This window comes from Dufourea novaeangliae, unplaced genomic scaffold (genome assembly GCF_001272555.1).
Source record: "Dufourea novaeangliae isolate 0120121106 unplaced genomic scaffold, ASM127255v1 scaffold61, whole genome shotgun sequence".
Taxonomy (NCBI): Eukaryota; Metazoa; Arthropoda; class Insecta; order Hymenoptera; family Halictidae; genus Dufourea; species Dufourea novaeangliae.
Genome location: NW_015373931.1, coordinates 583,099 through 600,671, shown reverse-complemented (window position 1 = coordinate 600,671; position 17,573 = coordinate 583,099). Strand labels below are relative to the sequence as shown.

At 35.1% G+C, this 17,573-nt stretch overlaps 1 protein-coding gene across 1 annotated transcript in view; it reads right to left on the bottom strand.

The window, feature by feature from the left end:
• The window catches only part of LOC107195145 (ankyrin-3-like), a 54,318-nt gene that overhangs the window by 33,140 nt on the left and 3,605 nt on the right, over positions 1-17,573 (bottom strand). Inside the window, exons 11-14 of the mRNA XM_015584930.1 lie at positions 17,401-17,499; positions 17,034-17,231; positions 16,687-16,870; positions 13,794-13,898 (exon numbers count right to left, since the gene is read on the bottom strand). Coding sequence (XP_015440416.1) covers positions 13,794-13,898; positions 16,687-16,870; positions 17,034-17,231; positions 17,401-17,499 — 586 coding nt within the window. The remainder of the gene's footprint in view (positions 1-13,793; positions 13,899-16,686; positions 16,871-17,033; positions 17,232-17,400; positions 17,500-17,573) is intronic.

The window sequence follows — 17,573 nt, the reverse complement described above, 5'->3', positions numbered from 1 at the left end:
GAAGGCTTCTTTCAGACACGGATTCTGAAAAAAGTCAAAATGATATTAACTTGCGGTTTGGTACTATATGTTTAGCATATTATTAAGAAATAAAATCAATTGTAAAATGAGGGGACGGATAAATATATTAATTGTACGTGATAGGTATTAGGTGTACATGATTGCGCAGTGTAGGAGTATCTGAAATAAAAAACCGACAATTTTTTATAAACCACAATACAATCTCTAAGTGGTGACAATCTGTTTTTGTTAATATGTTGAAAATTGACTAAATAACAGCTACTTGAATACTTCCTACAGGTTTTTCTGCGGACCAAAAGTTGCTAATTTGTTTATAATTTATAATAAAAACATTATATCGAAAAAAATCGGTAGAAAGTATTCAAGTAGCTGTTATTTAGCCAATTTTCAACATGTTAACAAAAACGAAACTACTTAGAGATTGTATTGTGGTTCGTACAGAATTGTCGTTTTTTTGTTTCAGACACTCCTACACTACGCAATCATGTACACTGTTGTATAGCTGTGTGCAAAAAGCTATAGTACAGCTAATGTATGTATCTTCTCCACGATTTTACAATTGATTTTATTTTTTAATAATATGCTAAAAATATAGTACCAAACTGCAAGTTAATATCATTTTGACTTTTTTCAGAATCCGTGTCTGAAGACAGCCTTCTTCTTTTATCTGTCACACTACTCTAACTCCTTAAGATGGTAGCGTAATTTCATTTAATCGTTTTACATGTTTAACCTAAAAGCCACCTCAATTTGAAACATAACAATCTTTAATGTCTCTTACATTATAAATAATAGTTTCATACATTCAATATGAAGAATTAATTAATAATTAATGAAAATTTGCGGGCAATCTTAATGTCCGTATAAGTATCGCCTTAAAAATGAAAGTAATTCTTATACACATTAACAATTTTGTACAATCGATATAGGTCGAGTAAAATTACGGCTCTGTCTTTAATTGAATTTAATTTAAAATTAATTTTTAAGTACCAGGTACATATAATTACATGTATTTCTTTGTTTTTATGTACCTAAAACAGAGTCCCAATTTAAGAATACAATTTTTTTTACGCAATTATTTATACGTTACGTTCTTACTAAGTAAACAATTATTAATAAAGTGGCAGTATTTTAAGGACCCTGGAAGTAATTAGGACATTTACTCTAGATTATATTTAATTTACTAATCGCGGTTGATTTATTGCTTAGTCGAATGTCGGCAGTTTTATGTGGTGCAACCTAATACTACAATTAATTTTACAAAAATTCCTTGTGGGATTACCTAATAAATCACATTAAATACGATATACTTGAGTTGCACCCACACCTCGCTAGACTAGTCTGAGCTAAGTAAATCCCGTTTTCCTCGACACTCCATGACACATGATCCTTCGTCATTTTTAGGATTAATGCCTCTTTCTCCTTTAGCGGCCGGAAAAGAATGGTGACAGGAAATTTCCTTTAAAGAATGCAAAAGAGATATGATAAAAAACTTCCTGGCCTTTATTTATTATACACTGAAATAAATAACAAAAAATTTGTTTCAATATCTGTGTAGCGTGGCAAGTCGATCATGCGATAGCTGATTCAATTACAAAAAGAATATCACAAGAATTTTGAAAATCGGTTAATAAATTTTTACGTTATGATGAACACCGTTTGTATACAGTGAATTTCAGATCAACACGATTAGCACCACTTACAATGTAGAAATATTGAAAAACATTTTTGTTTGATTTATCTGAATGTATAATAAATAGAGACCAGGAAGCTTTTTTATCATATCTTCTTTGCTTTCTTTTAAAAACATGTTCCACCTATCCCACCTGAGCTGCTAAAGGAGAAGGGAACGTTAAGTTTCTATAGTTTCCATATTATAAAGTATGATGGTCAATTTTAAAATAGGAATCGTTTTATTATAAACTGATAACAATTTGTTGTAACTCGAAATCCGTGGCTTTACAATGAAAATATATTTGAAGCTATTTTTCAACATAATTCCCTATTTCCTTTCCAAGCATTCTTGATATCGGTAAACGAGGTTGACGATCTCCTCGTTTAAGAACTCTGCCGCTTGTTTTTTGAACAAGTCGGTGACAGTATGGTAGACTGTGGCAGTTCGATATAAAAGGAACAGATGTGGTGTCATCTAACTTTCATCTGTTCCTGAAATTAAAGGAATTTTCGAGCGGAAAACGCATGCAGACCGATGACAACGTCTACCAAACGATCACCGACTAGTTCAAAAAACAGGCGGCAGAGTTCTTTAACGAGGGGATCACCGTCAAGCTCGTTTTCCGATATCAAACATGCTTGGATGTCAACGGTAATTACGTTGAAAAATAGTGTAAGATATATTTTCATTGTAAAAACAAGGACGTTGAGTTACAATAAATTGTTATCAGTTTATGACAAAACGATTCTTACTTTAAAAATGACCCTCGTATTACATTACAGAACTGAAAAAGTCATCGAGAGCATGTCTGACCACGCCGCCACGGATCCGTTCTTTCCTATAAAAACTATAAATAAAATGACAACACAACGAACCAATCGCGACTCTTTTTTCGGCCGATCGCCCCATGACGTTTCGAGCGCCGTCGGGGTGCACATGGAAATGACATCATACGTTGTCTGGAGACGGAGGGATCGATAATATCTAAAATTAATAGAAACACAGACAGACCGACTGGCCGGCGACCGGTGCCCGCATGGAGAAACTGTAACGCCGAAAGCTCTAATTTTAGGCGAGCATTCAAGGACACCATCCACCCGAAGCATTTCTGAAACACGCATCTCTAAGCTGTTTCTATCTACGAATAGTTGACCTCATAGGCAGTGACCTATATCTTCTCCTGAACGAGGGACTCTGAAAACCCGCGTGTAATCACGTCGAATCTCGTTGAATGTAGTTAAACCGTGAACGTCACGGACCAGAATAGTACCAGAGAGACGACGGCGTCTCCGTAATCAGCCGGAGTCACTTTAATTTACACCGCGCTGCAGCATCGACGTTAATCGAATCCTCCCCCCGATGTCCCACGAGCACACGATGGCGCGTGGTCGCGCGAAACCACAGTAGCCTTTAAAAATAGGTCCTCACTCACCGGGAGAAAGCACCCGAAAAAAACGTCGTATCCCCGTTCGTGATTCCGTCGAACTGAGCCTTAGTCACATTTAAACCGGTCGCACGAGAGAGGACGTGTATCATCGGATTCTATTGTCCGCGCGTCAACATTGGCCGGCGATTGGCAATTATTATAAACGCTCTAACGTCGTGTACGATCGTGGTTATCGACGCGTGGATGATGCTCTGACTAAGAATAGGGCGTACTGAACAGAGACCCGCGAAAAGAACTGTGAGACAAGCGAAATCGGCTGAGTTTCATTTTTCTCATCCGTAGTAGTAAACGCGAGAACCAGGCGGCCTTGATCGTTGCCCCTCCAAACAACGCACGCGATATCATCGTTCGCCGTCTTATGTCATTGATTCCTTCCGTCTCATTGTTATGTCATAAACGGTGGGTGAGGGGAGGGGACATCGTAGTCACGTTCCTTGTGCCGGGTAATTAAACGACCTGACCGCGCGCCGCTCCACCCTCTATACAGGGTGCTTCAGGTGAAATAGTAAATATTTTAGAAGGGATAGTATGGATTATTTCGAGTGAAAAAAGTTCATTTAAGTATGTGTGCAATTTTCAATGGGTGCGGAAATACAGCCGTTTGAATGTTACCCATAAAAAGCCTTAGAACAGGTATCGAGGAAACACTATTGACTTATTGATTGCATTTATTAAATATATCAATTATATGACATACACGAATAATCTGCAGCAGTTCAAAGTAATTGTTGAAAAATTCAAGCACCAAATATAATGAATAGTTCTGACCTTATAAGGGAACGCTAAGACGACCTCGGAAGAACTACGCGTACTATTGTACGAGACAGAGGTGAAAAATGCATTGAAGTCGGTGGTGGGATTTTTGAACAATTGTTTTAAACTGTTGCACATTATTCATGTATTTCATATCATTTAAAGATTCAATAAATGCAATCAATAAGTCATTTATTTTTCCTTAATACCTTTTACAGGACTTTTTATGGATAGCATTCAAACGGCTGTATCTCCACACCCATTAAAAATTGAACGCGTGTTTGTATGAACTTTTTTAGTAAATAAACACGTACCAGTGAATGAATATTATGTACAAAAACGAGTAAGTTATGTTATAAAAATAAGAAAATGATTAAATATTGATTTTTTTTTTCAATTTCTTATTTCATATTGAAACAATTTTCGTGCCACTGGTTAGAAATGTTCACTTTACTTAATACTATTCATTCACTGGTGAAATCTGTATTTTTTCGTCTTAATTTAATTAATTACATTCAAATTGAAAGCTATACGTTGTAAAAAATGTATAGATACTAAAAAAATCTAATTTTCATTTGCCAATTTCATTTAAAATTCGACTTTAATAGTTACAAAATCTCTTAAACGTTACCACTCTAAAATATTTACTATTACTCCTGAAACACCCTGTATATGTTCTTCCTCCCTTGCCGTCCATATAATCCAGTGGCTTTCGACACGTTCCGTTCGCTGTATTAGGCTCCCGAGATGATCGCCTCAAATACCATCCCACCCGGTTTCATTTCGCGTCGCGAATATCAATACACACTTCTTTACGTTGATCGAGTCACGTACAGGGAACGAAGCTACGGCAAACGGAAACACCACGGAGCATCATGACGGATACGTAACGGGCGTGCAATTGCAACGACAAAACGATAGAGATTTCTTTTGGTTACGGGTTGTCCGGCGTGTCTTTGACTACGGGCAGCGTGTCGTTTGGTACTCAAGCGGAGCCGGCTCGCGCGTAAATAAGCATCTAATTTTGCGACGGTATTTAGGTTTATCCGTACGAAAATTACGGGCAAATTCGAGGAACGCGAGCGGGCATGTGTTCGGACGCGGCCAATCCGAATGTTTAATATTTACTCTAACGAAATTCTGCAATGGGAACTCTATTGTACAGAATGAGGACGAACTCGTGGTCCGAGCTGGCAAAGCTTCCTTGCGAACAAATAAGTTCAAAATGATCAAGAGATTTGGTTCGACATACAGGGAGTCTCCGATTTAAGTGTCAAATCTTCGGGAGCGTGTAGGTGATCGATGAACTAAGAAAAAAATTCATAACGATTTGCTCGTTTTTGCTCCATTCTGAAGAAAACTGCAAAAAAAGAAATAAAAAAAGTTTTCATTTTTCACTCATTTATTCGTGTTATCATCGACTTAATGGAGATACTGTTCAAAATGCTGGGCTCTTGCAGAAAAAATGTATTTGCATCTTGAAGCAGAAAATTTATACGATGCCAATCAATTCACGAGAGCAACTGAGAGATTGAATCGTAACTGCAGTGCACTAATAACCAAAACAATTTCTAGTATCTGCGATTTTCTCCAAAATGCAGTAAATACGAGCAAATCTTGTGGACCTTTTTTTCTTACTTTATCGATCACCTACACGTTCCAAATGTTTTGACGTTTAAATTGGGGACACCCTGCATAACAGAATGTATCACGTGTGCCAATAAATATTCCACTATTTCATATTAATAAAATATTAGTTGAAATCAAAAGATGTTCTTGTTCTTCTTCTTTTTGAAAATGGCGGTGAATGTTGAAGAAGTAGAAAAAATATCACTGAAAAAAACATGGGTTTCTTATTTTCTAGAAAATAAGTACTGTACAGACTCCTCTCGAGTATCGTCCCGATCTCGAGTCCGCACCGGGACGATAATCTTATAGGGATAAATGCTTCAATCCCCCCCCCCCCCCCCGAGTGGTGAGGATAACATCTGGACAATAATCGTGTAGAACAAGTCAGACGATAATCAAGAGGAGTTTGTATGTAACAAAAGATAGTGGATTTCTTATTAAAATGGGTTAGAAACCCAATTTCTTTGTATTATTAAAAATTTATCTGTTGCATATATTTTTGTAGTTACAACAAGTGGGAACGGCAAGTAATGAGTAGACACGTTACTCAAATCCTAGTCAGTAAAGCGTGTACCCAACAAATTTGTAATCATTTTGCTGGAGAACAAAGTCCTGCGATAATTTTATTGCAAAAATATTTGTTCACACAGAATCATCCCCTTGTCAATTGAATCTCCAATCACTCTCTATTTCGCCACCATTTACGTTTACTAGTGTTACTTCAGCATGCAACTAAGAAACGTAAACAATGGTAACATACAGGGTGCAGCTGAATAACACCTAAAAGCAGACACATGGTGATTCCTTATGAAAAAAACAAGAGAAAAATATAGAATTAAATTTTTTCATTCAACGCTCAGTTTTCGAGAATATCGAGTCTGAAAATACACTGCGTGCATATGCAATTGCGGCTAAGATATGGTTCAAATATGAAATAGATGATTGAGAAAATCAAAATACATTACCGACAAAACGTGCATCTGTAATTAAATTTCATGCACTTCTGTAATTGATATAATAAAATAATTGACGAAACATTTTTTTGTTCTTTCTTAAATCTAATAACTCATGAACATCAAATAGGCATTATTGACGAACACGATAGACATTATGCGTCGTTCGGTGAACCATATCTTATTGTTAGCCGTAATTGCACACGCAAGGAGTGGATTTTCAAACTCAATTTTCTCGAAAACTAAGACTCAATGAAACAATTATATTGTATATTTTTTCCTTATGTTTTCATCACCTCGTGTCCGCTGGTACATATCATTTGACCACACCCTGTATAAAAGTATGTGAATTGTATAAACACTTTCGAACTAAATGCTTAATGCTGAAAAATGCTTAAAAAATTATTGTATTTTTACTGGCAAAAACATTATTGTCCTCTACTACTTCCAATTATATAAAATATTCTGAAGTGTAACGTAGAATATAATTTTGACATAATTGTTTATAAAATACACATCTGTTTTAAGCGTATAAATTTTGACACACTTTCATTGAGATATAGTCCATATTTTGCAATAATGGACATAGAAACTTCAATCGTACAAAAATGTTGAAAATCTTTCATCGTAAAATATTTGAAATAACGGCGGCACGTGTGATATAATAAATGAAAATTTTTTCCAGTGTTTAACAGTTTTCAGTAGACTCTGACTAAAATGAATATTTAACCTTAGTTAACAAGTTGAAGCCTTTGGAAACAAAGTCGCGTGGCGGGTCTTCTATTATCACTTTGTAAGCACCTGTTATCACGTCGAGGGTACCCTGATAATCATTACACAAAGACCCGTGTCTTACATTCACGCTTTTTCTTGTACAGTGAGCTTTTGAAACACGTTTCGTTGCCACGAACAGAATTTTTGTAGGTTACGTGTCCCAGAACAAATGTTTACTATCTATAATAAAAGAAAAGAATAAATATACCTAAAGAAACACTACCACTTGTGTAAAAATCTTTACCGTTATTCTCTATTTTCTTATTCAAATATCGGATCAGTAGTCTAAAAACAGTTTTATTGAATATGCAAATAAAGCTTACGCTATTTTTTCTGAACAATTTGTGTGTGATTTCGCACGGTCGCTAATTACTTTTTAAGCGTGATTTTAAACAATCACATTAAATTTTCTTTTGCCCTATGACATGTATGAAGGATGTTTAATTATTTATATTCAATTTCCTTAGTTTTATGGTACTCAATAAAAAAGATATCAGGTCTTACATTCATTTATTATTAACCGCAACGGGTTGTAAATCATTCAGAATTATATTTAAAAAAAACTTCTTGATTGTTTTAAAAGTGTGACGTAATGACACTTTTATAGTTCGTTGTGCTAGTATAGATATGGTAAATTGGTAAAACCAGGAAGTCTAGAAATATTAGACTTTAACATTCTCGTTATCATTAGAAAAATGTATGAATAAATAACTACATAATCGTAAACGAGAATGATATACAAGGCAAGCCTTTCTTGTTAGACACTGTTTCTTTAAAAAATCCTGTTATACTACTTACCGAATCAAAGAACAAAGTTTTACGAATAGAAACCAAAAATAATTTCATATTCAGAAGTATAAAAACAGTTTTTTAATTATTAAATCAATTTCCTTAAAAAATATCTCCGAAACATGTCTAAATCCTATAAAACCAAATTTCCAGATTGATCCCACGTCTTTTCAACCGCTGCATAAATATGATTTACCCTCCATACTCATTGAAAAACTTCTTTCAACGAATTATATAGTACATCGAGTTACTGAAATATGAAATATTCCTTCTAGAGAAAGAAAACTATTTATAAACAATAACATACTCTCCCTATCCTCAAATAACCTAGACCTAAAATCTATTTAATATTTCTAAGCTCAATTTCATATCCCCGATGCTCCAAAAATTTATTTGAATGTCAGACCCAGAAGTTCCGCCTAAAATAAGTAATGTAAATACACAGGCTGTTTTATGTTCTACAATCTGACAGACATTAGAACCATGTGACGAATATAACACAACATTTGCCAACCATCTGGACATCTAACAAATATATTCCTCAGGTAACCAGCATCGAACATGACACCGAAACTTTATTTCGTTCATAATTCGCCTCTCCTTTTGCATCCCACCGTTTTGACTATCAGTTTTCACCAAGGATCGTCACCGAAGACCCTACAATCTCGCCTCAACAAAGAGTGTAAACGCTCCCAGAACGTGTGCCCGAAGACCAACATACGCTCATGGGACTACCTCGTGGAATAATCGTATTAAATGACATCAGAGTAGCTAGGTATAATGGTTTAAGAACGGATCCATATTTACATAAAGTGTCGCTGTTCCTGCTGCTCGTACACCCGCAACATGCCATCTTCTTCGATTCCTTTCGTTTGACACGTCCCTTAGCCATGGTCGTCGACTATTTGTCACACGACGTCGATAAATAAAAAAATGGAGCCGCGGTAACACAATAATTGCAGAAATGTTCCACGAGTAGTTCAGCCGAAAAGTCACGGTTGCCCGATATCCTCGAAAGATTGTATACCTGATGGACACGCGGTTGGGCAACCACGAACGCACTTCCAGTCACGAAAAGTTTTGATACACCGCTGCAACCTTATGCACGGCTCGGTGAACACTGTGTACTGACGATGTAAGCTACGTACAGGACTAATAACATCACCGACTCGACTGACCGTCGACGATGTGTGCGCGGGTTAGATCGCGACGAATTCCAATTAGCGCACGTTATCGCTACGCATTCATTGATGACATGCCTACAATTAGGTACTCCTGGCTTTACTCGCTTCACCGCACCCGCCCCCCCTTTTTACCGTTTGTTTATCATTGACACGATCCAAGTGGCCAAAACGCACACACACACACACATACACAGGACACTAGGGGAAGGGCGGGGGACTGGAGGTGAACCCAAACGCACCGTTCCAGGATGTCGTTACTACTGGAGGTCCACGTTATGCGAGTCGCACAGAGAGCTTGTTCTCGGCTGATTAGATTTGACTTGTTAAATTGCATTAACCCACGACGACCACGGCCTGAAAATGCTTCCTTTCTTCCGCGGTATTTCGTCGCGTGCCAGCACCGGCGGGGTCAGGAACAGCGACTGCCCGAAGATTAATACAAGTTCGACGCGAGAGACTACACCTAACAGAAACGTGACCTCATTCCGTGATTCACCGATTTTATAATAGTAACCGTCGGTCGAGCTTTTCCACTACTTTATTTACATCACGATCGGACAGTTTTCTTGCACGCTCGACCGCGTGACCAGATGCAATAATTGGCATTCAATGATATTTGCCGGGGCTTTCGGAGGACTCCGGAGCGCAGGGTAACGTGAACCATAAGACGAGCATGTTGTCCACCGATCGTGGCGCAAATAAACCCGTAAAATCCATTTACGAGCGATAATTAATCCGTAAAGTGTAATTCGTCGGAGGTTACGGGATGATACTTTACGTTTCTACTTGGTGGCTCGGACAAGTACCTATACGTGACGTTGCATCTGTAAACTCGGTAAACTGGAACGATTCGTTCCATGAACGATCAACTGCGGCGGACAGTCCCAAAGAGGACGAACGGTGCTACCCTGTACACTCGCGAGGCGTGCACGTCCCATTTACGGTGTAACGTGATCAATTAACGTTAACTGCGGTCGTTAGTGTTCGTTGATCACTTTTCCCACATTCATCGTATCCTTACGCCAAAATACACACACGTACACGAGGTGTATAAAACAAATTCGTGGAAACTAATTGCGCATCAACTCGAAGAAAGGAAAGATAAAGGGAGAGAGAGAAAAAAAAAATAGGAAAACAAGTTTGTTATATAAATTCAGGTATTTTGGTCGTGAATCGCTTTTGGCGACTTGCCAGCCAGCAGGGGTTAGACTAACTGCACGAATAATATGGTACAAGACGCACACACCGGCTGTTGCATAACAGCTGAAGAAGCAAAGTGCGCGTAGGTACCCCAGGATGATACATCAAAACAGATCACACAAGCCTACCTCTGTTCCCGTCGATTGGCATAATGATCGCACGACTCGTTATCATGCAAATTGCATTAACAGTAGCTACGCGCCCTAGTTCATCGAGGTACCGTTTTCGCGGGATTGTATAACCGAAAACGCGAACACGCCGGCTTTTTTGTGGTCTACTGCATTGGCACGATGTTAACGCATTTCTCGCCACTTTATCAAAATTGGGTGTGACTCGATAGTTCGAAATGACAATTTAATTAAAGATATTTGTGTTGGTCAACTAGAGAATGAAAACATTTACGGAATATTATAAAAATAGTAGATGCTATATATATGTGTAAAAAATTGTGTAATTTTTAACTAACCAGTCTCTAGATCTGAAGAACATGTAAATTTATGCGATTTATGAGGAACCTTATAATCTTTTATTTTCTTTCGAGTTCTACTGCATCGGCATGATGTTAAAGCATTTCCCGCCATTTTAGGAAAATTGATGTAACTCGATAGTTTGATATGAAAATTTAATTCAATATATTTGTGTTGGACAACCAGAGATTGAAAACGTTTGCGGAATATTATAAAAATAAGTAATACAATGTATACATATACGTAAGAAATGTGTCATTTTTAACTATTTAGTAAATTAGATATGAAAAACACACAAATACATTTTGCGGGAAATGTTTTAATCTTTCATTTTATGAACCCTCAACGGGGTATTCACCACTTGAAGAATTAGGAAAGATTATTTCTTCGTGACATATTCTTATAGTTTCGGATCCCTGTATTCGTAACGTATTCTATGCTCGTAAAATTTAGCGGAGATGTCAACGATTTGACGAGTGTTATTAGAATTACTACGTAGAACTATCCTGTTATTAGGGTCAAGGCCAAACATGCAACAGTTTCTTCCAATGTCCCTATCAATTGATATATGTAATTATAAGAAATACGTGATATTTTTATGAGTTTCTTGAATAACATTTCTTGTCTTGTCGATTCTATTGTTTATAAAATTTGTCGAATAACATTGAGCCAACTACCCATTGTTCGAAACTTTCAAGTTATATTTAATTAATTCAATACTTCAGAGCTTCTAAAAAATATGCATACCTATCTATTTGTTTAATTATAGAATAAACTAAATATATTATATTAAATTAATTTATACTAAACCTCAGTTACATTACAATTGAAAAATATTCTATATTTTGGATTCCCATACGGGAGCTGGTTCAAAATTACTTCCATAATACAATAGTCTTTTTTAAAATGCAAGCGAATCACTTCTTTTTTCAAAAGTATTGGTGATATCAATTTAAAAAGTTTCTAGTTATATACTACTTAATATTTTGTAATAATTTTTAAATATCTAATAAATAACATACATTCTAATTTATTATGTTATTTATATACAACATTACGTATAGATATTGTTATAAAAAGTCAATAATAAACCCTAAATATGTGATAATCTTTCACACAAATATGATAAAAATACACGTATAAAATACACTTATACTGTTTCGTTATGTTTTATTTAGCTGAAACAGTTTCAGTTATGTAAATACTAATTTCAATGACAGTACTATGAATACCATGTTTACGGTAATGACGTATTCAAACCTGTGACTCGTGCATAATAAATGAAGTTCGTATGCTCAAGTCCGACGAGTAATGAATTGATGATATTGATCTCGCTGAATTATAAGTGGCAAGGATAACGCCACTTCTATATGTATATACACCTACTGCGTTCTTAATGTCACGCACACGACTTATTCGTAACAGTTTTCTCAAAACTAATACTAAAAAATGTATTTCCTAATATTTGATGAATTGTTCATTTTAACCCTCGTGCACTATTTAATAAACTGTTGCAATTCCTTGATTTAAATTTGGCCCGGAATTAAAATCAAATTAGCGAAATATATTTCCCTATCGCTAGATTATTATACATATGTATATGTATATGTAGAAGCTATTGTTCAGCTATTATTCAGATCAAATTGATCCGAACAGTGCAAGAGGATTAAATAAGCGATTGCCTAGTGTTGCCAGATAAAAAATATGGGAATAAAATAAATTCGTTTGTAATATTCCACGTTGGTTGAACAGACTTTCGATTAAATTTCGATAGCATTTGAAATTCATTGGAAAATACAAACTGTCCGAAGAGTTAAAAACCCAACTGTCATACGGCTACTGCGGGCGTTTCAAAGATACGATGGATCGTAATTTTACAAAGGAGAAGTGGAGCGATGAGGAAGGAAGGTAAACGAAACAGAGTGTGAACAAATAACGGTTCGAGGAGAGGTATGTCTGTGCATGTCTCTGTACCTACGTCTCCACGCGGAACGACGGGAAAAAGAAATCACTGGATCGAGCAAAAACTATGTACAATGAAAAATCAATGAAAGTCAGCAACAATTTCAATTATTCTACCACGTATTACAGAAAAAAACAAAACCATGTTAATTATACATAAAATAGAAGGGCCTTTTTAGATAGAACATTCATTGTCAGCGACTGATTTTCGAAACACAGATATTCATCGTTGGTTTGGTAGAATGGTGACGCAACTAAGAAAAGTAAATTCTTCAGGAAATCAATTTATAATTTGTTTGTGGTAGAAAATGATTAATTACTCGACCATTTAGCAATAAAAACATTTTTTCCTTTACAATTTTGCTAATAGTCTTTGGGCTTTGAAAGTCCCTAAAATTGATATGTATTGCTTACTATTAAAAAAAAACTTGTTCAAAAGAATTTTTGATCCTCTTTTTCTTTTTTTCACTGGTCAGCCCTATTTTCAATATAGCGACAACAAAAATTGCGACATTGCTCTTGTTAAATAGAATGATTTTATGACAGATATATTTTATATCTTTCTGATAAAATCTGAAAACTAACAATTTTTTAGATGTGTCACTCTTCTAACAAACCGACGACGTCATCTCTACCTTTGCAAAAAAAACACACACACAAAGACACAAAATAGAATATACATTAGTATGCTTGAAAAAAATAGTCGCCAGAGATTTCGAGTATCGTGTAGAGGACCGTAACAAATTAGTCTAGTGAAAGAACGTCCAGAACAGAAAAAGAGATGAATGATCCGATTCGCACGTACGCAAGATACGTCCGCGTACTCAGTCAATGTGCTGATAGATATATTAAGTATATATGTATGTATATGTAATTAGAGAATGTTCGCGCACGTGTGATATGTGAAAGAGTGACAGAAACAGAGTACAGACAACTTACGGGTGTAGGTCATTTGGCCCTGGTAGTAAGAAGGAAGGTACACGTGTTCCGCGTGCGGAGGCTGCCCGTACACATTCATGGCTGCCATGCCGATTTCATCACCACCTACATCGTACGCCGTCGAGTAAGGTCATTTTTTTTTCTTTTATCAAAACGCTAGTTTTGCACCATAAACACTGCTTCTAAATTTCGCTATCACTGGGTTGTTAAATAGCCGACCTTACGTAGCGGGAGATAAGCGAACCGCGGGAACGTACATAGTTTGTTCGTTTGCTTCGATTTCTTTCAAAATTTTTCAGACGTTCACTAATCATTAATGGCACATTTCAGTCGACTTACAATAGTACTTTCTTCTTCTTTCTCTTACGTACACGTACAATTAAAAATTTTCAATTGTCTTAATGAAAATCAGATACGAGTCAGATTAGCTCAATTACAGAATATTCAAGCATTTGGAGCGTCGAAAATATGAGAAAATAATATTCAAGGTGAGTTAACAATAATTTGATGGGTCATCTTTAAGTGTGTAACGTGTAACGTGTGGCCACGTGTGAAGTTATCACTAAAGACGAGACTATTTTATACACAAGAATAAGAAAAAATATAGAATGAACTTTTTTTATATGCAGTATTGTCGGACATATTCGGGAAAAGCGAATTTGTCGACTACCCTTGAATATCACGTGCTAATGTGTTTGTCTGTCTGTTATTTAAATGAACTCCTTTAAACGTTTCACGGTGTAATTAATTAAGAACCAAAACCAAAGTGATGAATACTCCTTAAACTTCGCGATAGCAATGATTTGAAATATATTAAGATATCGAAAATAAAATTTGAGGTATATCTACTTTTCCTAGATGATCTGGTCGGTGAAAAAGAATTACAAAAAAAATATTTTCATACACTGCTCTAGTTGATACTTTTTTGCACATATATTGTAATTATTCCACAAAGAAGAAGAAAACATGGGTTGCTGGAAACAATGTCTACACCAATTCATCCATTAATCAAAGACTTGCTTATTGTTATAATTTAACAGATGGCAAATAAACGTGGAAATTATTTATAAAAAAAATATATTCTAATGGCATACGAATTATTCTGTTTCTTTAAAACATGAATAAATGTGTTAAAAAAAACTTGTTAGTTTCATAATAGGTAATATGTATTATCTACAAAAGACGCTCCAACTAATACCGCTTTAATAGAAAGTAAATATTCTTCAATATCCTTGTTTAAAACATTTTCATTCAATATTTTCTATCGTATTGTATTATTTAATGAATAAAACAGTCACATAAACATTTTCGTTAAGCAAACAAGCAAACCTGTTAAATATTACTGGTCAATACAATTAACGTCGTCTCCGATAATTCAATATGAATAAATGAATTTGTTCTACAGTATACAATATTTCTATGTATATAAGTCTTACACAGATAACTATCATAGAAAAATAATACCGTTTAACGTGATTTTTTTCACTTGGAAATAATTTTTACGAATACTTGAAAATAATATTACCTGTGTAAGGAAGGCAACTACGTTACTGAAATGGCATTATTCGACTTCTAAATCTTTTTGGTCTATAACGTTACACACTAAATATTTGAAATATTTGCAAAGTGATAGTAAACTTTCTTTATAAATCTAAGATCTATGCGTCTAAGAAGAAAAGTTAAATATAGTCCTCAATGATAACAACAACCCAGTGAACATATGCTAAACACATGCTCTTGCGAAATGAATGGAACATAAACGCAACAAGACAAGCAAATAATATGACCATCTAACACTTCGATTCTAATTCGGAAATTTGGAAAATATTTATAGACGTCGAAATACTATTGTTAAGTTATTCCGTATGAGACGTCACGGGAAGTATCTGTGATCGAATTCGTTGAACACCTATCAGAGAGTGTCAGTGTTTTTGCTGCCCAAAAGTCAGTCGTATCATTACGATTACTAGGACAGGACACTATCGCTAATTTGAGTTGGAAAAATCGTCAAGTAGGACTTCTATATAATGCATTCTACAATTTTTATTCTTTTGTGCATTCATGCTCTAAGTGCATGCATTTTGAAATCATCATTACTAAAATGTAATTACACGAGAAGTGTCATTATAATTTAAACTGCAAGGGTACATAGATTTTCGTACAACCGAAACTGGCATGTGATAAACTGTACTTTTCCGTGCAAAACGTATATTTAGAAGAAAACATTTCTGGAACGAAATGCTATCGAAATATAAAAAGCTCGTAGTAGAATTGTAACCTAAGATCCAATCGCATTCTATCATTTTAACCGCTAATTTCATCAATCTATGTTTAATTAGTAATTGTGTCTAATTAACACAGCAAAATTTGAAGTTTAAATTACAGTATGGTTTTGTGTTTAAAATATGTTAGAAATTGTTTTTAATACGATGACATGATGGATTGATGCAAGTAAAAGTAACTTCACATTTGAAGAACTCATTTCATGCAATACTAATCTATACATACTATGAACTGCTACGACTATAAGAAGCGCATCACAGAATCAAAAATACGTTATAAACATATTGACTGATTACCACTGCCTATATTATAAAATTTTATTTATACATGTAGTATTCTACTAAAATAATTGCTTACGACACTGAATGTGTCACTTCTAATATAATTATAATAAATAACAACTTAGAAAATAAACAATATAAAATAATATACTTTAATATTATTGTTAGTTCCAAAAACCATTGATTGAATTAAATCGTAAAATTAGTGTTATTTTCAGATATATTACATGTGATGTCTTTTTATACATCACAATTTTTGTAAGATTTTGAAAAGCTCACGAATAAAGCAAACTGAATTTTTATTAAATGAAAGAGAAATGAACACTTACCACCTTCATCTTCGCTGTCGCTCATGAATGTCTCTTGCATTGATTCCGGAGCTTGGACTTTATATTTTTCTTCGATAGTAACGGTGTGGGTCGTTGTAATGACCGTTTCTGTAACTACTTTTAAAGTTTCGATGACACTAATGTAACCAAGTTTTTGTGCAATATCCAAAGCGGTCTGGCCATTCTGTACAAATTAAAATATTTCACGGTAAGTATATAAGACATTCGAAAACTGAGAACAAATAGAGAATTTCTATGAAAGAAGCATAGTGCACAATGTGATTATTCATTACGAGCACGCTACACCTTCTTCAGAGATACTCTAGATAATTTAAAAATTGACTTACATTTGTTGTAGTGTTCGGTTTAGCTTTACCCTCCAATAATAAATTAATTACTAGTGTATGACCCTGCTGCGCAGCTTGATGTAACGGTGTGTATCCTGCATTAGTGCTACTATCAACAACTGCACCTGATCGCAAGAGGAAGCGAACCATAGCTGCTTGACCAAAATGGGCTGCCACGTGTAATGGAGTATAACCAGCCTAAAACACAAAAGACTAATTCGTAAACAAAATTCTACCATTTATTGTCACATAATAATTGACAAATCATTAATCAAAAAATATACTTTAAAAATTAAAATGAAAAAAAATGTATTAGTCAATACCAAACGTGTTAATACGATAAAATACTACAATTTTAATGGCATACCTTCGTTTTAGCATCAATCTGAGCACCATTTTTAACAAGGATAGAAGCGACGTTAACTTTATCCTCTTGTGCGCACAAATGAAGCGGCGTGAGGCAATTCTATCGGAAGTAAACATGATTTAATGAAGAATGCTTTAACGAATTTTAACAATTCAGTTTGTAATGTATCCATA